The following is a 24057-nucleotide window of genomic DNA, read 5'->3' on the forward strand; positions in this document are numbered from 1 at the left end:
GATTTGAATGCTAGGTGTTGCCAGCCAATCCGTCTAAAGGAACCCGAGATAGTCCAAGTCAGAGCCAATCATGTAGCAGAGTTCAGGGTAGACCCACGTGCGGGAGATTGACATTTGCTGGGACCATTTAAAACTAGATGTTACGAGACCGGCCTACTTGTTTAGCCAATAAGAAGACAAATTGATTGATATCAAACATGACGATGAAATTTTAACCCTGTGATGGCTGCAGCTGTGTCAAAGCAAAACTAGGGCCTTAGTTATTGCATTTCACTTCCTAAACAATTTTAGGAAGTTTTTCCTCGCCACTGTCACAATGTTGCTTGATCTGGAGGGAACTACTAGAACTGTTGGGTCCTTGTAAATTATAGAGTGGTCTAGACCTACTCTACCTGTAAAGTGTCTCAAGATAACTCTTGTTATGAATTGATACTATAAATAAATTGAATTGAATAAGATAGCAGTCGAATTAACCAGATCCAGGGTAAGTCTGATGAAAACTGCTGTGTCTGCCTGGTTCAGCTCTGAGATTACATTATGTTCTGGCTGTGTTAAGAAGTGGTGAATTTACAATATAGTGTTGGCTTTTTATTGAGTTTCCTATTAGCAATATAATAGACAGGGAAAAGCATGACCTGGGTGACTGAGAACCTTAACAGACATCTCCTTTCATTACAGCCGTGCATGGTGTAGGGCTCTGGTTCTCTCACCTTGGACCTTGACCTGGTTGGATGTGCAGGTCGGGCAAGGCAGCAGGGTAAACTCTTCAGCCTGGTGCATGGAGTAGTCGGTACTGGCCACCACTACCCGATCTCCGGGCCCCCAGCCCTCTGGTTGGTCGGCCAGCTCCAGGATGCTGCTGTTGGACAACATGTCGATGGAGATGGAGGCCTGCGGGCGAACTAGAGGGGGACATGGTGAGAGTTAAACAGAATGTAACAAAGCTGACACTCATGCAGTCACAAAGGCCTACACCAGTGGGGGAAGAAGTATTCAGATCATTTATTTAACCAAAAATACTAAAAGCCCACTGTAAACAGTCTGGTCTCATGCGTTAACATCGCATTGCGTGGTGGTGGCACAGAAGGTGTGAAAAGTCTGTGTGTCCACCACGTAACAATGCCAATGTAAAGTCAATGAGAAGATGACAAAGCATTAGGAACGACTACGGATGAGACTAGTATGAAAGCCTAAAAATCCAAGTAAGAAGGTTGGTTGGGGTGGTGGATGGGTCTAACACAGGACTTTCACCAGGGAGACCATGTAGTGTTTCCTAAAGCTGCTTTCTATTTTTCCTAAACCCATCCGTACCATTCTTCCCGCGTGTCATAGAACCATAAGCCGACCCACGACCTTTACCTTAACTTAAGGGGCCGTGTTCATTTCACGGAATTCTGGTGGGTAAAAGAATTACTCACTTACAAGTAAACGTCCTGCACTGAAGATTTTACTTAATTAAAGTATGTAAGTATCCTCAGAAAAATTTACTTTATTACTTTACTTTACTTTATTTAAAAAGCTTGAGGTACTCAATTTAAATACATTCAAAAAGGCGTTTTGGGCTGCTTATTCAGGATACAGTAGATATTTGTTTATCAGTGATACTCCAACTGACTGGGTGTCAGATGCAGCTGATAGAATAGAAAAGAATAGACATAATTGTCCCTGGGGGGAAATTTGTCTTGGACATAGTGCTACAATCTGTTTCTTCAAATCACAAAGATGTGACAGAAAAAAATCTACATAAAATAAAAAAGCAAGATATAAACATAAATCCTAGGACACAAAAGAAGGACACAGGACAACACAGACAAAACAAAATCCTAAGAAGTAATTGTAATACCATAAAAAAGACAATATTACAAAGGTGACCCAAACAAACAAATAACAATTAAAGTGTTGGCATATCTTGTGACTGTCCAATCTCAACCACGCATAGAACTCTAGAAAACTATTATGGGTAGAGTTTCTTTGTTTTGCAGACCATTAATCAGTGTATTCAGATCTTTACTTAATTAATACTAAAGATACAATACTGTAAAAATACTATGTTACAAGTAAAAGTCTGGAGTTAAAAATTTTACTTAAGTAAAGGTATGTTCATATGTGAAAATGTACTTAAAGTATTTAAAGTAAAAGTATTTAAAGCAGAAAAATCCTTTCATTTTAGAAAGGATTTAGAAAGGATCCAAACAGTTGTGTGTTTCATGCTCTAATCACTTTAGCTGGACTTGTAGGGCGTTGGCTATTGTTGGCCAGTTTCATTTATAATAGGGATCTGCAAACATCTTCACTAGTAAAGTAACTAGTAACTAAAGCTGTCAGATGAATGTGGTGGAGTTAAAAGTATAATATTTCCCTCTGAAATGTATCGGAGTAGAGGTAGAAAGTGGCATGAAAAAGAAAGACAAGATTTTAACTTAAGGACAGTAGTTCCATTCCACTGGCCTAAACTGTCACACACATAAACACTACTCCACATTGGAAAGGTTGAATGCATGTGTGCATATTTAAGTCAGTGGCTCATTTCCAAAGGAGCACCTTTTTGTGTTACAAGGGTAAGCAATATGGATGAACAGCATTTTGTATATTTTAAGCCTTTCCTAACTCAATCTCTTTTGTGACCAATCATATTCATTTTTTAGTGTAGCAGCACAACTTGACTACCTGGCTGAACTGGCTTGCAAGGCTTGGTTCTATTTTGAAAAAGTATTCTTACAGGGCATTCACACCAAAAAAAAAACAATCCTGCAATTTTCGGCGTGGTTGTGCGGTGGGGTTGGGGTGTCAATGAAACGGTCCATTTGTGTGATGTCCTGTTGTGTTCTTAAACCCCCCAACAAAACATGAGTAGACTTTATATTTCACAATTTCTGTTTTTAATTAGAGTTAAAAAAAAAGATGAGCACATAGAGGCCCCTGTTTTAATGATCTAAGCGCACGGCGTGAAGCGGTGTGACGCAGGTGCGTTAAGGACATGTCCAAATCCAAAATTCAATAAAATGCTGCACTATTGACTTTAGACAAGGTTTTTGTTGGTTAATGGTGCTATCACTTTCTACTGCCGCAAGATGACCCAAGAATTCACCTGAACACACCTCCCTGTAAGACCAGCATGCCCATGGGCGAAATGAGTGCAGGTACATTTGTTATTTAAACTATGTGGGCGCTGGACAGGAAATTAACAACTGCGGGTGCAAGATAGGCAATTCAGCTATTACAAAAACTCCACCATTTCTCATATTTTCATTTCTCATTTCACTTATTTCAAGGTGTTTTCTATAATAACAACCATGTACAAAGGGGTACGGTGGCAACATGTAAAGCAATGTGGCCCGAATATCTTTCTCCCCCGACCCCATCCACATCCTCCAGCCCTTCCTGGGGAATCCCATGGAGTTTCCAAGGCAAATGGGATGTAGTGTATATAATCCCTCTAATTTGTTCCAGGTCTGACCCCCTGTTCTCCTTCCAATGGAAAGTCCTCGGAAAGCCTCTCCACAGCGGCCGCCAGGAGGCATCCTTATTTGATGCCCGATCCGTCACAACCGCCAGCAGTGGTACTGCTCGCAGCTCCGCCTGCATGCCTGAGCTCCTTAATCTGTTCTTTAGAGTGAGTCCCGACGCCTTGACAGGGAAACTCATTCCACTGCTTGTATGAACAATCTCATACTCTCAGTTACGGCCCAAAATTTGTGACCACATAAATAAGCGTTGAAAAAGCACTGTATGTACAGTATTTAGGAGTATTCACTTTAATTATTAAGTGCATGTTAACATAGTCACTGTTCAACCCCGATCGGATGGTCTGGAGTCTCCTTTCCATTAGTGTACCCCTATAATTGGAACCTTATGAAGAACTTTTTTAATATGCTTTTCTTTTTCTTCGAACATTAAACACATCAACAATAATTTATATTATTGTTCTTATCATCTGTTTTTATGTAAGACCAAAGAGAAAGGGGAGGATATCTTGAGGCACAATATTTGGACATGCACAAACAGAATTTGCAAGAGGCTGCCTTCTTACAGATTTACAGAATAATATTCTTTTTTTCCCTTTTTTTTTACGATTAGATGCCCGCTTGTTATTAACAGTACTCAAATAAGTCTGGTTGTTAGGGCGGCCTCATAATGTATGTCACCACTTGTCAATGTGGAGAGCAATGTGTCTACAAATCAAATCAGTGGCCAGAAGGGTTTTGGATAGTGGCCAGGAGGCTTTTGGACTAGTGATAATTGAAGCACAATAACCAATTTAAAGTGAAATTACGTGATGGCTTAGTTAGATGTCTGCTACTAAAAGGTGAAAGACTAACTGCCTAACATTAAGGTTGTAATGGGTTGTACCTAGGGGACAACTATTAGAGTAGACTTTATTCCCCCACAATAACGTCTTGAGCTTAAAGATGACTAGTTGCTAATCATGTGGTTTTTTCACTAACATGCAATAATGGGATGTATCAGGGATGGACAGGGGTACAAGTACAGGAACCTCATGGATACATTTCTGCTATGGCGCAGGCTCAACCATCTGCAGCTGAATGCAACAAAGACCAAGGAGTGGGTGGTGGATTGAAGGCGTCAATGTGGAGGTGGTCAACACATATAAGTACCTGGGGGTACACGTGGAACACAAACTGGACTCGTCAGCCAACATGGATGCACTGTATCAGACAAGGCAGAGTCGGCTTTACCTCCTGAGGAGGAGGAGGTCATTCAATGTCTGCAGTAAGCACCTCTGGATATTTATCAGTCAGTCATTGCCAGCGTCCTGTTCTATGGTGTGGTGTGCTGGGGCAGCAGCATTAAGACAAGAGGCGCTGGGTGACTGAACAGGCTGGTAAGGAAAGCTGGCTCTGTTGTTGGCATTGAGCTGGAGTCGCTCACAGCAACTGCAGAGAAACGGACCATGAGTAGAATGCTGGCAATCATGGACAATGACCACCACCCACTACACAGTGCATTCATTGAACAGAGGAGTACGTTCAGTGGCAGACTTCTGTCACTGTCATGCTCAACGGACAGGTTGAGGAGGTCCTTTGTTCCCAGGACAATCCAGCTCTTCAATACCACACAAGGGGGGAGGGGTGTAATGGACTTTTCAGCATGAGCCTGTCACTCTCAGTCCCTACCATTATATCTCTGTCTGCTGTACACCTGACTGTCTTATACTGTAAGTTATACTAGCTCTCCTACACAATCTGGACTCCGGTCCTAACATCTACATAATATAACTTATTCCCTGTTATATATTGATCTTTGATATTATTTCTTTTCTGTCAAGTAATTCTAATTCTATCAGGTTAGGGTTTAGGGTCTTTTTAAAGTCACAGCTACTATTTAATAATATGCAATTGCATTGACCAATCCCTACACTGTCTTGTGTTTGTTTGTTGTGTTATGGTTGTCTTGCTACTGGATGCCTAAAATTTCCTACAGGATGAAGGAGGAATTCATCTATCTATCTATCTATCTATCTATCTGTTAACTATAGCACTGTCACTGGTAAAATCATTAAAAAAACAGCTGATTTGGAACATTGTTTGAAAGCCAAGGAAGGTTTGGGACATTTGGGGATGGCATGAGAGGATGAGGAGAGTTGCCGTGTAGCTGTTCGGATTTCTGCTAAGCTAAAGGACGTTTGCATCCAGCTGTTGGTGAAAAGACATGCAGGAGCTACGGTGCTAATGCTAACGTTACAGGCTGTCCAGTTTTGGATTACTGGATTATTGCACAGAACCCAACGTAGGAGGTATGAGTAGCGCTACACATGGCCATTTAAATTGTGTGCACACATACTGTGTCTACCGGTAGTCATAAAAAGGGGGGACAACTTTCATATCAGGCTATCATAGATTGACTCACCTGCAACGTTTCAACCTGCCCAGTTATTTTTGCTTCTCACGCTCTACAGGACAGGAGAAAGCTGACTTGACAGTATGTCATGAGCTCAGAAGGTTTGGACTTGTGGGATGTTGGTTCTCAGAAGGGAATGGGTGGAGGGAGGAAGAGGGCCACCGTTTTACAATTTGACATTATGGCTAACTGTTTACATACATCTTTGGACAATTTTAGGCTGTTACTGTGTATAGCACAGGGACGTCACATGACATTGAGTATCGGTGATGTCAAAGGGATAGTGAGCTGGAATGTGCCAGGATTAAATCACCAAGTTTAAAGAGGAAAATGATTGCACATGTGAAAAGCTTGAAAGCTGATGCTACATTTCTCCAGCAGACAAACATCACAAAGATCACAAATATATTGGTCAAACTTTGGCGCCAGAGCCTGAGGGGTAGCCATATTTATTAAGAAGAATGTGGTGTTTGATCATGGGTGTCCACTCCAGTCAGGGATCCAGATGACAGGTATTAAATTGTATCAGGGACACTTAACTTCACACTGATAAACGTATAGGGTCCAAACTTTGACAACCCTGCGGTTTTGAGTACATTTCCAGAGATTGGTGAGACAAACATCATTATGGGAGGGGATTTTAATTGTACTCTTGACACTTATTAATGGATAAACAAACATTAAAGTCTTCTACTAATAGCAAATCTAGGGATCAGATAAATAAAAAAAAAATGCTATGGAAGATTTTAACTTAGTTGACATTTGAAGGCTACTTAACCCCAACACCAGAGATTACTCTTTTTCTATCCAGTTCATAAATCCTATTCTAGAATTGATTTCCTGCTGTTGGACCCTAAACTGATCTCCAGTGTTGTGACCACACAATATCATAATATCTTGATAAGTGTCTCATAAGTGAAGTTATAGATTTAACCTTTATAGAGGCGATGAAGCTGGCTTATCAGCAAATCAAGCTGTCCTCTAAGAAACCCGTGTGTGCTCCCGTTCTGCCTTTCTCTTTTCTGCCTGCCTGCATTGTCTGCAACACATTGTTAGTTTGTTTCTAGATGGAAGAACCTGAAACACCACCTTCAATACCTCCAACTTGGAATGACGATGGTGGTGAGGCCCAAAGCACGAGCAAGAAAGAAAAGGGAGGGATGCTTTAAAGGAGGAAGGGACGTACTTGATCTGTTTTTGTTTACAAAGAGGTAAGCGCAGAGTTTTAAAGTGTTCTTCTACATTCCTGCTGCCACAGCCAAAGGGATTGGGAGGGTCCTTTAGGCTAAACATTTGAAATAATATAAAAATATGATATTCAACATTTTGACTACATTCTTTAATAACTACATAACACAATGCTTGTACTTTTACTTTCAGTACTTTAAATAGTACATCTTAAAATAAACAATTTAAATACTATTGTACACAAAATGTTGAATCCTTTAGTACTTCCACTTAAGCGTGGTGCTTAAAGATCACTTCAACTTCTACTCAAGTCACTTTTTTGATAGAGCACTTGTACTTTAACTCAAGTCTGGGTCTCTGGTACTTTATACATGTTTGCCCAATGTTGATCTGCAATAAACATATAAAAAAAAAAGAATAGAAAATCATTCCGAGGGTTGATATCAAAGGGTGATAAAACACAGGTATAGAATGCAAGTCATTCTCTACTTCTGTGATTATATCTGGCCAATGGCTGAAAATATCAGTCAATTTAAAAAAAAAAAGAAAAAAACGATGTCATACAACCCCTAGTTGTACCCAGTGTCAACCATGTCAAAAGTTCACGGCAACACACCCTACCACGGTCCACATAACACACAAGTACACACAGACAAGCTGCGAGGCCAGACAGAGGTCTGTGATATTACATTGTGGCTGGAGCGGTTCCTAAGAACCCTGAGCTGGATGGGTGCCAATGCTTTCCTCATGTGGCCTCCATGCATTCCATCCACAGCAGTTCACCCACAACACCATCTCAGGAGCACAGCCAGAGTGTCTGTATATTTACATAAAATTATCAGCTTAAGCTCTTTAACCACGTTAAAGAGCATCAAGGTTCATTTTGTACTATTTTAAAAAAAAAACATGCAAAAACTCATACACATACTGTACAGTATTGTATGGGGGAATGTTGGATCTCTGTAACTTATAGTGTGGTCTAGACTTGTTCTATAAATGAAATTGAATTGTACTCACAAACATACAACACACACACACACACTGAGAGAAAGTGAAGAATGTACCAAGTTTTCCACAGAGGAAGCGGACCCTGTAGTTGCGACAGAGGCCATGAGCCTGGTCCTGGTTGCGGCAGACAAAGCCGTAGTCCTTGTCATTTTTGTGGATCACATCTCCGGTCTGGTTGGCTGCTATGGCATCATGGGTTTCAGCCTGGACAAGGGAAAGATGCATAACAAAAATGGATAGAGGCTCAGGGGTACTATATGCAAAAACACTTAAACATTATTGTCAACATTTCGGATACACCAATGGTATTATAGGTAACAGTGTTCAGTTTCCGCACAGTTTCTAGGATATCTGCCTCGGTGTCAAGAATTCTCTTGCCTTCCACTCTCTGTGTGTTGCCTTTCTCAAACTTCGTTCTCTTTGGGAAACAACAACAATCTTTGAGCTAGGAAGCTACACGCTGAAAATGTTTTGAAGAATATTTGGATCGTGCAACAAGGCGGGCCTGCTTGGATTTTGGGAATGATTGTAAAGATTTACAAAGAATTTGTCCATGGCATTCCTCTCTAAGTGGGACGTTTTGGGAGCAATTAATGGGATTGCTGTGGACGACGTGCACACAGAGATACACTGGTAAGAGCTAATGAGATTTAATCATGTATCCAGCTTATTTAAAGGTCCCATGACATGCTTTTATATAGACCTTAGTGGTCCCATAATACTGTATCTGAAGTCTCTTTTATATAGACCTTACTGGTCCCCTAATACTGTATCTGAAGTCTCCTTACCAAATGCCACTTTGCTCGTTTGAAAGCCATGTCTGTCTCATGGGTGGGCCAAATTCTCTGGGTGGGCAAAGTAGAGAAAGGGGAGGCAAGCTTACGACCTCATAAGGGCAAGATTCCAGATTGGCCAATCTGAGCTTTCATTTTCTCAAAGGCAGAGACGGATACGCAGGGCTCGGTTTAATTCAATTCAATTCAATTCAATTCAATTTTATTTATAGTATCAATTCATAACAAGAGTTATCTCAAGACACTATACAGATAGACCACACTCCAGAATTTACAAGGACCCAACAGTTCTAGTAGTCTCCTCCAGAGCAAGCAACAGTGCGACAGTGGCGAGGAAAAACTTCCTTTTAGGCAGAAACCTCAGTCAGACCCAGGCTCTTAGTAGGCGGTGTCTGACGGGCCGGTTGGGGTTGGAATGAAGAGTGGCAATAACAAAAATAGACAAAAATTTGTAGTCTGTAGCAGTTCTTTGTAGTAGTTTGCGGCATAGCAGGACGCTGTGCGGCATTACAAGGCACAGCAGGACATAGCAGGGCACTATTACACCTATTGTAATTTCTAGCCACTGGGGGACCAAAGGCAGGCTGGGGGAACACATATTAATTTTAAAAACGTCATAAAGTGAAATTGTTATGCCATGGGACCTTTAAATACCTCACGTTCATGGGTGTCAGTTTAGTTTGAAATGTGCCGGGGACAAAGATGCTTTCAGAAGTGCATTTTCATACATTTGTTTCTCTTTCGTACAGGTCATGTTTTGAAAGACGCTGTCCTGTAGCATACTAATTTAAATTAATATAAATGTAAAGAAAAATGTAATGATGTCCAAAACGCCACCGTCCCCACCAAAATAAACGCCTATGCTCACGATACTGCATTGTGTTAACAGTTACTTCATTTGAAATTGTATGTGGCAATATTTTTTTCCGCAGGAGTGCAATGTTCCACCAAAACAAGTTCCTTCCCTAGACTATTGTGGAGAGCCATCGTTGCTGTGTGGCAATTGTGATTGGTTTTCAATGCCAACAACCAGAGCGGTTTTTTTTCTCTCCTATCCTAGAACATGTGGCCAGACCTTCCTTCAGTGTTGTTAAGGTTAAATTAACTTAACTATCCCCGAGTGGGGCAATTATTTCACAGACAGCAGAGAATAAAAGACGCAACATATAATACATTTATATAGCTACGGGACAAATCATCTCAAAGTATAACATTAATGAGACCAATTGTAGCAGGGACAAATGAGCTCTTAAATTTCTTGGTCTTACACCGTGGTACCAACCTGCAACCAGATGGCTGCAGCCTGCAATCAGAAGACAAGGGGTGAATTGGGTCAGTGAGGATAGATTTGGCTTTCCTCCTGGCTCTGGCTCTGTATAGAAGGGATAACTCTTCTAAATATAACCCTGCAATTTTGCCCTGCTGTGGCGATAGGTCTGGCAATGGGAGACTAACCTAGAGAGAACACGGGAGTTCTTACTGAATCATAGTGATAATGCAATGATTGCAGCTACACACTACATGGTAAAAGACAGATACAAAAAAAATAGGGAATTAAGATTATTACATTTCTGGAGATTATTTTATGCCACCAATACATTAGGATTTATTTTTGATTTTGAACAGCAAAAAAGGACACTTCAGCAAAGAAAACAACATACAAGGACAGTTTGCAAGCGAGTTGAAAAGTAGAAAAAATGACGCAAATTATTATTATTGAGTTATACTGTTGCACAGCAGCAAAAAAGAGGAGCAGCTGGAGCCTATGGGAGCTTTGTTATGTGCTAATGGAGAGCTAGTTTGTATGGTAATGGTATGGGTGTTGGAAGCGGTGTGGGCAGCCCTGGCACCACTGCTTATCTTCATGGAAGGCTAACAGCTGCCGCTCGGTGCTGCCAGGCTGGATCCACATGCACAGGCTGCTGCCATGTCGTGTCCCAGCAGCACAGTAATGGCCGGTTGGCTCCGTGCTGCTGATCAGCAGACTGGATGGACAGACCGACCCCAACAACCCTGGACAAAGGGGCAGTTGGAAATGCCATCCATGTGCAGCTACTCTTTGGTACACCATTACATTTCTACAGCTTATTATTATATCAAATCACCTTTTTGATATTATGGTCATAATTTCTTTCCGCTATACAGAGTCTGCCATTACCGTGTAACGTTAAATTAGATTTAAATTTCCTTCACGTGCATTTGAGTCTTTAATACCATCCAGCCCCCTATACTTCAGGACCAACTGAACAGGATGGGTGTGGACCCCTATCTGGTAGATTGGATCAGAGACTACCTCACCAACAGGCCACAGTACGTCAGGCTGAAGAACATCATGTCTGGCACTGTGGTCAGCAGCAATGGAGCCCCCAGGGCACAGTTCTGGCCCCTCTTCTCTTTCACTTGTACACCTCGGACTTCTGTTACAACTCTGACCTGTGTCACATACAGAAGTACGCCGATGACACAGCCGCTGTTGGGTGTTTTAGGGAGGATAGGGAGGAGGAGTATCGGAGTCTGATGGGGGACTTTTTCTCTCCGGTGTTGCACTAACTGCATACAGCTCAACACCTCTAAGACGAAGGAACTGGTCATTGACTTTGGGAGGTTCAGACCAAGACCGGGACCAGTCCTGCTAGAGGGAGTTGAGGTGGGGGCAGTCTAATCATACAAATACCTTGGGCTGTGGCTGGACAACAAACTAGACTGGACAACACACACCAGCCACCTGTACAGGAAGACACAGAACAGGCTGTACTTCCTGAGGAGATAGCGGTCCTTTAACATCTGCAGCAAACTGCTGTCAAGGACTCCTTTGTCCCTCATGCCATCAGACTGTACAACCCCTCACTTGGGGGGAGGAGGAAATAGGGCAGAGAGGACAATACACACCTGGACTCACATAAATACCTGGACACTTTAACACTTGACTCGACACTGACATTTTATGATAATGGATGGTAAATGTCTTTTAATGTCATTTGTGTAGCCAAAGGTTTTTATTTTATTTTTATTATTATTAGTATTATTATCACATTACATTATTACTGTTTTTTTTATACTGTCTTCCTCGTTTTCTCTTTATACTGTACTCTTCTTGCTAAAAACTGATGCTGGAAATTTCAGTTTCCTTGCAGAAGTCATTCCAAAAGGATTAATAAAGTGAAGTCGAAGTCGAAGGCTGCTTTAAATGAACTTTTTTGATCACTAGCCAACAGAGATGGGACAATTTTAAGATCTGTCCAGGGAAAACGGATGAAAAATAACCTTTTGTCCAATCCTGCTGCATTTACAGCAATGTTAATTAATGTACACTGTCCCTGTCAAATACATTAATAAAATAAATTAAAAAAAGCAAGCAAATACTTTCTTACTGTACTTTTATTATAATATAATAAAATATATATTTTCCAGATATTTTTACTTTACTATTTATTTTTGTGGCGACTTTTTACTTTTACTCCTTACATTTAAACATGAATATCGGTACTTTTCCCTTGAGAACTGTAAGTCGTTTAACTTATGTTGTCAGTTCATTTAAGCCTGTTGTTGGTCTATAGTTCTCGCAAATTTAAAGTAAGTTAGCTAGTGATTTAGTTGTTTGTGTTCTTCACCTGTTAGCTAGGTTGCACCTGGCTGTTGATTCATAATGGCGATTTTTGAACGCCCTTGCTCAAGTTTGTATTTTAGAAGCATTATTTACATGCTACAGTAGTTACTCTGCATTAAGATAATGCAATTAATAGTGGGTTTGTTGCTATTACTTGCTAGCATATTCCTGTTGTGTTGTGCATTCATTTGCTGCAAATCATTGCGGCTTGATGGCGCTAATGTTAGCACATTGTGGTATTGATGGCAACATGATTGAAAATAAAGAAAAGATTCCAGAGATTTAGCAGACACGCAGTGAGACATCCCAGCCTTATCTGAGAGAGATGTTGGAGACAGCAGGCATCAAGAATGACTCCTGGCCAATGGGCTGGGGAACTTCTTAATTAATATCTGTATAGTCATGTTTTATCCTTTATTTTCTTTCTAAAAGCCATATTTGAACACCCACATACATGTAGATTTGTTTAAATGTTAAGGGGAAGATTAAAAAAGAGGAACTGGATCTGTGAATTCTCACTGAATCACAACTGAATTCATATCTTGCTGCTCAAACAGACTCTTATTAACCTGGAGTCCCAGTCTCTGTCCCAGTAATCATATCTGTGATGTTTTAGGCCTATTGAAATACATCCATTTTAAAATGTAGGCAATGGCATATAAAGAGCCTTTTTCCATGTCCACTGAAGTTTCGCAGCTTTCAGTCTAAAAAATAGTTGTCATTGTAAATTTCCAAGCCTGAACATTGTTACTTTTACTTTAGTAAATAGGTTAAATTAGTATTTAGACTATTTTTTAACGGGAAGGGATTACTTTTGCCGTCTCTCCCAGCCTACATGGCTAGTAGATTTTTAATATTGCAAGCCAATCAGATTTTTCACTAGCCATGTTTTTTAGTTTGTTGTCTGTTTTTCCTAACATTTAATTTCAGCTTCTCCCTTGAAATCGATACCACACACGTAGCCTGTAGCCACCAGTTGTACAACATGTCATGACATAGTGTTCATGGGAAAAGTAGGATTATTGCTACAATCAGTGTTGCTAGAAAGATGATTGACCAATCGGGCAACAAGCTGCCGTTATTTTCTTCATTCATCAACGGCCAAATTGGCTAGTAACTTTACAGTGTTACCTTCCAAAATTAATTTTTACCCGTGTTTGGCAGGATGGCAGATGTCAATTAAAATCTCTGTTAATAACAGCCTCACTGTTTACTGTTCACTGTTCACCATGTCAGAGCTGTGCTAGGTTTCTGCTAATGCCACTGGAACATGCTACATTGTACTAGCAAAACACAGGGAGCTTTAATTTGAATAAGCCACAGGTGAAGCAATCTTTTTTTTTTAAACTGAACGTGAAGATTTTTGACAAGAGGGTGGAGGTGTGGAGCATAGTGGCGATGGAGCAGGGTCTGGCGAGTCCACACAGCATTCCAAGATGAGAGAAACATGTGCTTTGGGTTATTGACCTTTCTTTAAACCGTCTTGGGCGGTGCTAAGCACAGGTCGGAGCAACAGTGCCTCTGCAAAATAGCCCCGGGAAGGAACTTGTTTTGGTGGAACATTTGTACATTCAAAAAGTTATTTTAGTTGTGCAACATACAACTCAGATTAGACACTTAGTCTAGCTAGCGGTCTGGATTAACCCTGCAGAGATCTGAGGAGCAGTCAACTATATTCCTCATAAATCCACCGGAGGTTAGAACGCCAACTCGAAGAAAGCTGAAGTTAACTGACATCCTGGCAAAAATGAGAGACATCCAACGGAAGTTCCTGCGGCACTGGAACAATCACGGAAATGAAACGTTGTCGATATAGGCTAGATGGGTCCACAAAGAGCAAGGTTCTGTCCAAAGTTTTTGCCTGTTGAAGGACATGCAATTGCTTTTGGAGGGAATTTTTTGTGTCTCTGTAAGTTAAAGAGTGTGGTAAAGACCAACTCTATCTGTAAAGTGTCCTGAGATAAGTGTTGTTATGATTTGACACTATACATAAAGTGAATAGAATTGGATACACAGTGTTGAAGAAGCTACTGAAATTATAGCTACTCTTCATTAGAAGCAGTTCAGCTACAGATTAAATGTTTTACTTTTGTTGAAAGTAGCAAGCTGCACTACTAAAAAACAGAAACAGTGTCCTTAATACATTGCAGCTATTTTCAAGAAAAGTCTACTGTTACAAAGTAGAGTACAAAAGTAACAGTACGAAGTAACAAAAAATTACATTTATAGACTATCTGTGGACGTAATTGCCACTATTCATTCTTCTTTGTGATGGTGGGGAAAACAACCTGATAGACAGATGGGCTTCAATCAAATTAGGTGTTTTCTTGGACCTATCAAACTGTCCAACCAATAGGATTGTATGGAAATGGAAATTGCCATGCTTGTTGTTGTTGGTTGCTCTGGACTTTATAGCCAAGACTTCAGATTATTAATTTCACTTGCAGAACAAATACTTAGTTTGTCCCTCTGCCTTGCTGGACAAACTATTCCTCAACTTGTCTTAACTTGCTCTGAATCACGAAGCAGAAAGAAATGGAAGGAGCGATTTACCTGGATGTCAAGTGGACTGCTGCACAGTCTGTCTGGGTAGGCCTCGTGCAGGTCAGACACTTTCTCCCAGTCTCCAGATCCCCTCTCATCATCCCTGTCAAACCATTCTGTCCACTCTGCCTCTGTGAGAGAGAGACACACACACACACACACACAGACACACACACACACACACACACACACACACACACACACACACACAAACACACACACTCAAAAACCCGAAGCTCCCGGTTCAGTGGTCACACAGCCAAGCATTGGATATTAGAATAATCTACGTCAAGGCTTTGACTTGTAGTCCATTTGGGCTGTCAGAGAACATTTGTAGCAGAGTAATTGAAGGGGCTCTCTCCTCCCATTATGTTCTCTGTCTGGCTGCCACGTCGGGGGATGTGCATTTGACTGTGGACTTGAATTGCAATCTGAAGCTCGACACACACGCACACACGCACGCACACACACAAACATGCACTCACACACACAATGCTGGAACGTATGTCTAACAGCCTTTTCTTCAGTGTGTATATCTGCATGCTGGAGTCTGTCAGTTTTATTTAAATAGCTGCTATCTGATGGGAGATGAAAAACATGTAATTGTAATATTATAAAGGAAGGGTCAATAACAGCAGCACACCAGGCAGCTGGGTCTGAGGCAGACTTATTGATGAGAAAATTATTTGGTGATAATATCACCAAAGCTGATCAATTACGGCTCAGAATTTAAAGTGATCTAAAAGTCAGATGACGGAATAAGGAGTTTGGTTTCTCTGTGTCTGCTTGTGTGTGTGTGTGTTTGTGTGAGAAGACTTACCTTGCACCCACTGGCTGCTGATGGTGATCGTGAAACTGTCTCCAAAACTCGACTGAAAAACACGAGAGCTCTTGGCCTCTGAGGAGGCTTTGGTTCCTGAAAACACACGCACACACACACACGTGTTTTTACTATAGTATAGGGAAGAGGATTAGGGCCATATGTGAAAACATATATTTCAATTCTGAAATTAAAGTTCTCAGAATCCTGACTCTTTTCTCAGAATTCTGAGATTGAAATCATCCTTTTTTCTCAGATCTCAAATACACTTTTACACATCTCCCCGACATGGCCCTAATCCTATTCCATAGTCATAAAATCAGATTGGTAGCAAAAATGGATTTCTACCTTGGTAGACAGCGTGACCCTCCACAGCAGAAGAAGCGTCTCCTTTTACCACAATAAAGGTCCAGGGATGCCTGTAACAGATGCAGAGGTGAGACATAAAAGCAGGGGGAAGAGAAAAAAATGTGATGGATTGGACAGAGGAAAGTAGAGGTGAGGAAGGGCATAGAATGGAGAGAAAAGAAGGAAGAAGACAGAAGGAAAGGCAGAATGAAAGAATACATAAAGATAGAAACAGCAGGTGAAACATGAGGAACAGCTACATTAGAGTGTATGCACAGTACACACACACTACATTTCTAATAATGAACAAAAGGAGGGAGCAGCTGACATTCACAAGAAGGGAGTCTGGGTAATTAAATGAGGTATCCCACCATGCATCACTCAGATAATGACATGCTCGCTGTGCATGTGTGTTACATGTCTGACTAATGTAGGGAGATGACAATGTCTGCTGGCTGATCTTAAACACAACACTCATCACCAGGCGGAAAACAGGGACTTTTTCACTGAATTTTGCGCAGATATTAAACAATTCAAAAAATAAACACATCTCCACCTCGTAGAAAAATTAAAAAAAATCGTCAAAAGTCTTAAGATTCTGGGTCCGCTCACCATTCAAAATGAATGAAAATACCTGCGTTTTTGCCAGACCGTTGGAGAACCAACAGTGCATTGTGTGTGTGTGTGTGTGTGTGTGTGTGTGTGTGTGTGTGTGTGTGTGTGTGTGTGTGTGTGTGTGTGTGTGTGTGTGTGTGTGTGTGTGTGTGTGTGTGCGTGCGTACGTATGAATGCACGCTTAGGAGGGTATTTATAGGAATGCTGGAGGAGGCACGGTTGAGTTGTTGCCCTGCCACTAAAATTCTGCTAGGTACCTTCAATTAATTTTTGCTGAGATGTTGCAGTAAATATATGCAAATAACATAACTGAGAATGTATTGCAGTCACTGTCTCATAAATTCCAGCTTATTAAAATGTCTCTGGGTGCGCCACAAATTGCACAGCCTCTGTCGCCTGATGAAAAAAGTGTTGGCCTGTTTGGAAACAGTGTGGCAAGAAGGCGACAAGAGTCGTTAGGCAGGAATCCCTCTGTCCCCTTCATCACTCCCATCCACTTACTCTATCCTCTACAGCCTCCACAACCATGGAGCAAAGTGCAAACTGGGAAATGGAAAATAAACTTGAGCTGTGTCCTTGTGTTCTTTATGTAACCCTCTCAGTGTTCCCAGCGGTCTCCTCAGCAGCATTAGGTTTCGCCAGGCTCGGAGGCTAACCGCAGGTCCAACATTACCAAGATTCACCAGCGTCTTCTCTCAGCCCACAACAAGGGCTCGGCATGCCCTAGCTGACTAGCACTTTGCAAAACAAAACACATTCACACAGGCTTGTGGGTTTCCTATGCAAAGTCTTCTATCCAACAGTTCTACTTTTTTTTTTCTTTTTCTGAAAAACAGAAGAGCACAGTTGGATCTTGTTTTGAGGAATGTGTCAGTGTACTGTTTCTACTCTGATACTCCTTATGTGAGAAATTTTGAGACATCTCCAGGGGTTTAGTTATCATGGCATGATTCTGTTTCCATTTCCCATGCATTCCTGACATACAAACAGGCTGAGAGAGAGGAAACATGTGCCACCATGTTTCTGGCAGTTCTGCTGCTCCCCAGCATCCAAGCAAGTTACGGACATGTTTCTTTTTATCCTCACCAGCCGTGACTGTGTGTGTGCGTGTATGCGTTTGTTTTTATTTCACATCAGCAGACCTCAAGACAGAAAAAACAATGAATGTAACAATAGCCATTGTTTTGTAGACTGCCTTTGTAAAGGTCTTGAGTTTGGCAATTTGCCAGTCGCAATCTTTGTTTTTTGAAACTGCACTTGATTTTTTGACCAGAAGGTGAAGCTGGGGAGGATGACACAGCCAAGCCTGTGTTTTGTATGGTTTAAATGGCAATGCACTAAGCTAAAGACTAAAGAGGGAAAGTTGCTGATTTTCAACCCTTCTGAAGCGAGTCATACAAATTTGTCGGGACCAGTCACAAACTAGCTTTTCCACCTGGCAGTATTGGTGAGTTTAACGCAATGACTATAAGGAAGCGGTGGTAAGCGGGTTTTTGTTTACATTCAACATAGCGGCCACCAAAGCGCAGGAACCCGTTGATGCCGTACGTCACCCGGATCATTGTCTTTTGATCTATGCCTGTTGATCACGCCTCTTGTTCAGCAGAAAATTCAGAGCAGATTCCCCAGACTATTGTTCAATCTTAAAAGTATGAGCTTGGTCTGGTAATAGCCAGATTAGGAACATAGGGCCTAATTTTTAGTGAAAAAAATATTCTTAGAAATGTGGGAACATAGGTATACTCCCGGATTACCAGCTAATGCTAGCGGTAGCCAGCCAACTTGGTTGGCTGAATGCTGAACAAGACACTTTTAGGCAACCAAAATGTTCCAATCAATTCTGATGAAGTGAAAACACACAATGAGAGTATTAAAGTTCAAGATGAAAACACGGACAACAGCCCAAAACAAGTTGAGGTCTATTTTAATGCCCACAGTGTTGGCATGCTAAGCATTGCAAAGTAACTGTCCTGATTGACAGGTCCCAAAGCATCCCATGCTTTATTGTTTAATTTAAAAAAATAGAACCATGATTTTAAAAATGAACATCATGCTGTATTAAGGAAGACTTGAAAGTAAGGGATTTAGACCTTAAACTAATTATGAAAATGTTTAATGAGGTAATAAATCAAGTAGGGTCTGGCAAGTCCACACAGCATTGTGGGATAGGAGAAAAACATGCTCTGGTTCATTGGCATGTCTTTAAACCAATCGAAAGTGTCTTGGGGGGCGCAGAGCGCGATACGGAGCAATGGTGCCTCTGCAAAATAGCCTTGGGAAGGAACATGTTTTGGTGGAATGTGTACGTTCAAAAGTTGTTTCAGTCGTTCAACAGAAAACTCAGATTGGACAGATAGTCTATCTAGCTGTCTTGATTAACCCTGCAGAGATCTGAGGAGCAGTTAACTATAGTCCTCAGAAATCCACCACAGGTACTACGCAATAGCGTTACCCGAAAGCTCCGTCCATTATCTATGCAGCACACAGACATAGTTAGAGACTGGCAGGTTAACAGAGCCAGACATGTTTGTTAGGAGTTGGTGGTGACCAAACCAGAGCTAAATTGAATATTATATTGAATAAGTGAATTGAATATTAAACTTAGAGTAGATTCATCTAGTGATGGTTTTGGACTGGACTGTATTTTTTATAATATTATATATTGAGAGGCTCATGTATATTTAATGCAGGCCAGTACAACACCATCTTTAACTATGACCTCAATAATAAACATATTACTGAATTTACACATTTCCAAGAGTATAAACGTCATAAAAGGTAGAATTAATGGCAGAGCTGTTGTATTGAATTCCAATGGAGTGTACAGGTGTAGATAGGAGACAGTGTTTTGAAAATCCATTAGTACCAAAAGGTCCCCAAAAGCTGCAGGGATTAATTAGAAACAGACAACTATACCCTGGGACTCACCTGCCATTGTAACATTTTCTCATTAATTCACAGCGATCAATAAAAAGAATGCTCCAGACAATAAAGTGCTGGGGGCTTCAAAAACAAACATTTTCTTTCCTGACGTAGTGTGAGATGCAGCTGAATACCTAATGTATGAGTTTAAATTGAAAGAACTGAGCAGATAGTAGGCTTGTGCTTATCGGCGATCAGATTATATTTCATTGATTGAAGGGATGATTGTTTTTTCCCACTCCGATTTTAAGGCTGTGTTAACTAATCTAATTTACTAACAGAACTCAGTCGATATGTAAATAGAAAGGATTTCCCAAGCCTAGCTCATAGGTCAGCAGGGTGTAGTCTACATCGACAACGTTTAATTTCCAGGATTGTTCAGGTGTGAAATTTCGCCAGATGTCCCTCATTTCGGCCAGATGTCCTTCACCTTCCACTCTTTGGGCATTTTTAACTCCAGTGGATTTATGAGGACTGTGGTTAACTGCTCCTCAGATCTCTGCGGGGTGAAGCCAGACGGCTAGCTAGACTTTCTGTCCAATCTGAGTTTCTCTTGCACAACTAAAACAACTTTTGAACATTCATATGTTCCACCAAATCAAGTTCCTTCCTGAGGCTATTTTGCAGAGGCACCGTTGTTCCATCCGGGGCTTAGCATCGCCCATGACAATTGTGATTGGTTTAATTAACGCCAATAAACCAGAGCCCTTTTTCTCCCATCCTGGAAGGTTGTATGGACTTGCAAGACCCTCCTCGGCAATGCTGTGGAGAAAGGTCTGGCAATGCGAGACTATGCAAGGTGTAACTTACAAATTGTGTCATCGTTTTTTTCTTTTTTAAGTTCAGTTTTGATCATTAATTTTGTGTTTTTTTGCAGGTGATGTTATTTAATTTCAAAACAATAGATCATGTGCTGACCGAAATCCCAGATTGTTGATGTGACGGCTGCCCAGCCTGAAGAGGCTCTTCTTGGCCGAGTCCTCCAAGTTGTTGGAGCCCTCGTCATTGACCATCATGGCCAGTATGAGCCCCGCCTCCACTCCATCCACGTACTTTGAAAGGCGGCGACTCTCATCCTTACTACGATATGTGTCAAACCTGTGGGAGTGAAGGGAAGAACAGGGAAAAGAAACTAAATCAATACTGTGTCTTCCTTTTATCCTAAAACAGAAACAGGCCAAAAAACCACTCCACTTATAAACATGGTATCAACCTCCAACATAAATAACAATCATTTTGTGTTGTAAGTGAAAAACCTAATTCCCATCTAAAGAACTTCTTCCTTTGGTACATGTCAAGATCAGTGATCTGTGGGTCAGAAATCCTCTTTTTCGTTTACATTTGTTTACATCCTGTATAGGTGTTAAAGTGTTATTCTGAAAGGGAGAATTATCAATACACATTTAAATGTGCCTGGTCCGGACACAGGCTAACAGCCAGGATTTATTAATCATGGAGCCTTTTCTGTTCACTCAGCAGTGCTTTTACGGTATTCTTATCAGCCTGCATCAAAACACAACAGTTGCATATTGCTGTTCATTTAAGTACTGTTATCATTTAAAGTTGTGACCATTATTGTTTTTATAGTCATTCAGCCATTGTCACTGTTACGTTGTTGTATGAAAACTGCTGTTGTTGAAAAAAAAAGGTGGATAAAGTTGCCAAATGTGTTTTAAATGAAGTCAGTTACTAATGGCAATATATAACATGCTGAACATGTGTGTTTCTATAGTGCACCAATACACTTTAAATTATTATAGTTGATTAATTTCTTTTGTATGACGCATGATACATTTCTAAGAACATATCCAAATTGTACAATCCTCCCAAATTATAGTCTTAGTTCACTAAACCAATAACTATATAGTGTAGATTACTGCTCATTCATGTGACAACAGGGAGAGGACACCTCAATAGGGTTTGACCTTATATTTTGCTGGGGGGATATAACTGATATATAGAATTTACTCTTATGTTTACCGTATGCATGTGATTTATCACTTAATTATCTTCATAGTTTCTAGATTTGAGATTTTAGTCTTTCTTTTCTATGTCCATTTATACAAGGGAGCAAAGCATATAATATGTAGAGAAGGAAACTTGTCCTCTATAATAATACAAAAATAACAATAATAATAAAAGTGTGGCAGATAATAGCGGACCAACTGAATGCTGGTCTAAAAGTATACATTTACAAACCACTGCTCTTAACTGAAACCATTCAATGAATCAATTTGCAAAAACAAACCATTGTTTGCTTTGCATTAAAAGCAAGCAGTGGGAGTTGATATGGTCCTATGGTTAGGTAATTTATTTTTTAACCCCTGAGAAAGAGAGGGGGAAATAAAGTGAAAGAGATATTTACGCATCACATCCTAGCTTTGTATAAAATAGATTTTCATGGTAAATTTCCTGAGTAACATTATCTTCTGCTAACTTTTAAGGCAAAAAGTACAGTTAATTTGTGCAAATGCCTAATCCTCTAATGGTGTGATTATGACGGTTTCAATTTAGAGCAGTTTTCAGTCAGCGATTCTCTGCCACGCTTCCTGTTGTTTCATTACAGCGGCTGTAATTATTAATTTCCACTGTGCTCAACCTAGTTGCTCCTTCCCAGCCCGGCTTGGCCTTCGTAAGACTCGCTTTATTGGTTATCCTGGATTCATACATTCTATACTGATTGTAGGGCAAGTGTGTAAGTGTGATATTGGGCTACAAGAAAGACTAAATAAATATAAAGAGTACAGCTTCATGAAATATGAAATCTAAAATAACCTCTCATGAGCGCAACAGCAACACACCAACATCAAATATAAGTTGAACAACTGATGGCACCCATTAGTAAAACATTATCCCACTACAAAGAAGTATTTGCTGTCTATTGATTTATAATCATTGTTTAATTGTTCTCTAATCTCTAACTGGGGTTAATTCTTTGCACATTTACTGCTGTTAACCATTTATTAAGTGCATTTTATGGCTGTCACCTTTAATAAGTCACAAAGTCTAATGACAGTCAATTCGAGGAGACTGGATGCAGTCCAATGTCATGTTTCCTGCTTAAAAAATTACAATCATCTAATATCCACAATACAATCATCCGCCCTGCGTTTGGTGTCAAAAATATGATGAGATAAGCATGAACGGATATTAAGGATGATATCATACCTACATTTAATATCCCTGCATGAAACAAAGTTAGAGCCTTTAGAGCACGCTCAAGGCCAGATGGACAAATCCAGCCCCTTGAAAATCTTGATGCTGATGCAAATCAATTTAGGATCAGAATACATTTTGGTCCCACCTAGTTGTGCACCAAACCAACAAAAAAAGGGGAAAATGTTTGCAAACTGCAATTACGCGTCACTCAAAGACAACTTAACAATAAGAAAATATTTTATCTCTTAATCTTTTTTCGATTAAACAAAATCATGTAAATAAACTGTACATGTCTGGTCCCTGATGTGATTCTTATTCACCAGGTCCTGTTTGAAATTGAGTTTGACACCCATATTTGTCTCTTTCATTACAACCCTGTGCTTGGACAGATTACAAGATCTTAGCACAGCACTTCATTACTGCTTTAATTAAGAGTCTCATGATTGGTCAGTTGCCGGGACCCGGTCTCTACTGTGAGGAGATCCTGACCTGTCATCGTGAAGCACCTCTCCAGTCTTGGGGTCGATGGCGTGGATAATGATGCCTCGGCTCCCCCAGCTTCTCTGGAACAGGTAGTTGTTCTTGTTGCTCTCTCCGGGCTGGAGGGTCTTGTTGAGGAATGTCCACGACAGCTTCTTCTTTCCGTGGATCTCTAGTGTCCCTCCCGTCCCCACGCCAATGTACTTCCTCCCAAAGTAGCTGTGTTCCTCATCACTGTCATCCAGTCTGAGAACAGTGTCGGAGAATTTGAAACATTTTAATAATATGTCTTATCTGTTATTAACACTTGAGTCAAGAAAGTATTCATAAAAGACCATTCAATTTTTTTTTCCAAGAGTCATTTTTCAAAACAGCTTTCTAATGTAGTTTTTGGCAAATATTACTCATACAGGAGGAAATAGTGGATTTGTTGGGGACTCTTTTCAGAGGCAGATGAATCCACATTAAGTGTTCCAGTAAATATTTATGGCATTTCATAAACATCCAGCTTAATATAAGTCTGTCACGTCTCGTCCCTGTGTCAAGTTTCTGTGTTTAGTTGGTTTTGTGTTTTCTTGTTTTTGTGATCACATTTTTTTTTTTATTCAGAACAAAAATGTACACATAACATTCACGAACAGTTACAAACAACCGACTGGGGTATAGGAACGCGTCCCAGGACCACAAAATCCTAGAGAGGAAAAAAAGGATGG

The 24057-nt window shown here is 40.5% G+C and overlaps 1 protein-coding gene across 2 annotated transcripts in view; it reads right to left on the minus strand.

Annotated features, from left to right (window-relative positions):
- cemip (cell migration inducing hyaluronidase 1) overlaps positions 1-24057 on the minus strand; it is a 225213-nt gene that overhangs the window by 81296 nt on the left and 119860 nt on the right. For both annotated transcript variants that reach the window (XM_034867622.1, XM_034867632.1), the window contains exons 5-11: positions 23354-23590; positions 20624-20803; positions 16169-16239; positions 15821-15916; positions 15010-15131; positions 8112-8259; positions 711-902 (exon numbers count right to left, since the gene is read on the minus strand). In XM_034867622.1, coding sequence (XP_034723513.1) covers positions 711-902; positions 8112-8259; positions 15010-15131; positions 15821-15916; positions 16169-16239; positions 20624-20803; positions 23354-23590 — 1046 coding nt within the window. The remainder of the gene's footprint in view (positions 1-710; positions 903-8111; positions 8260-15009; positions 15132-15820; positions 15917-16168; positions 16240-20623; positions 20804-23353; positions 23591-24057) is intronic.

The sequence above is a fragment of the Etheostoma cragini genome, chromosome 1, assembly GCF_013103735.1.
Source record: "Etheostoma cragini isolate CJK2018 chromosome 1, CSU_Ecrag_1.0, whole genome shotgun sequence".
In the NCBI taxonomy this organism is placed as follows: Eukaryota; Metazoa; Chordata; class Actinopteri; order Perciformes; family Percidae; genus Etheostoma; species Etheostoma cragini.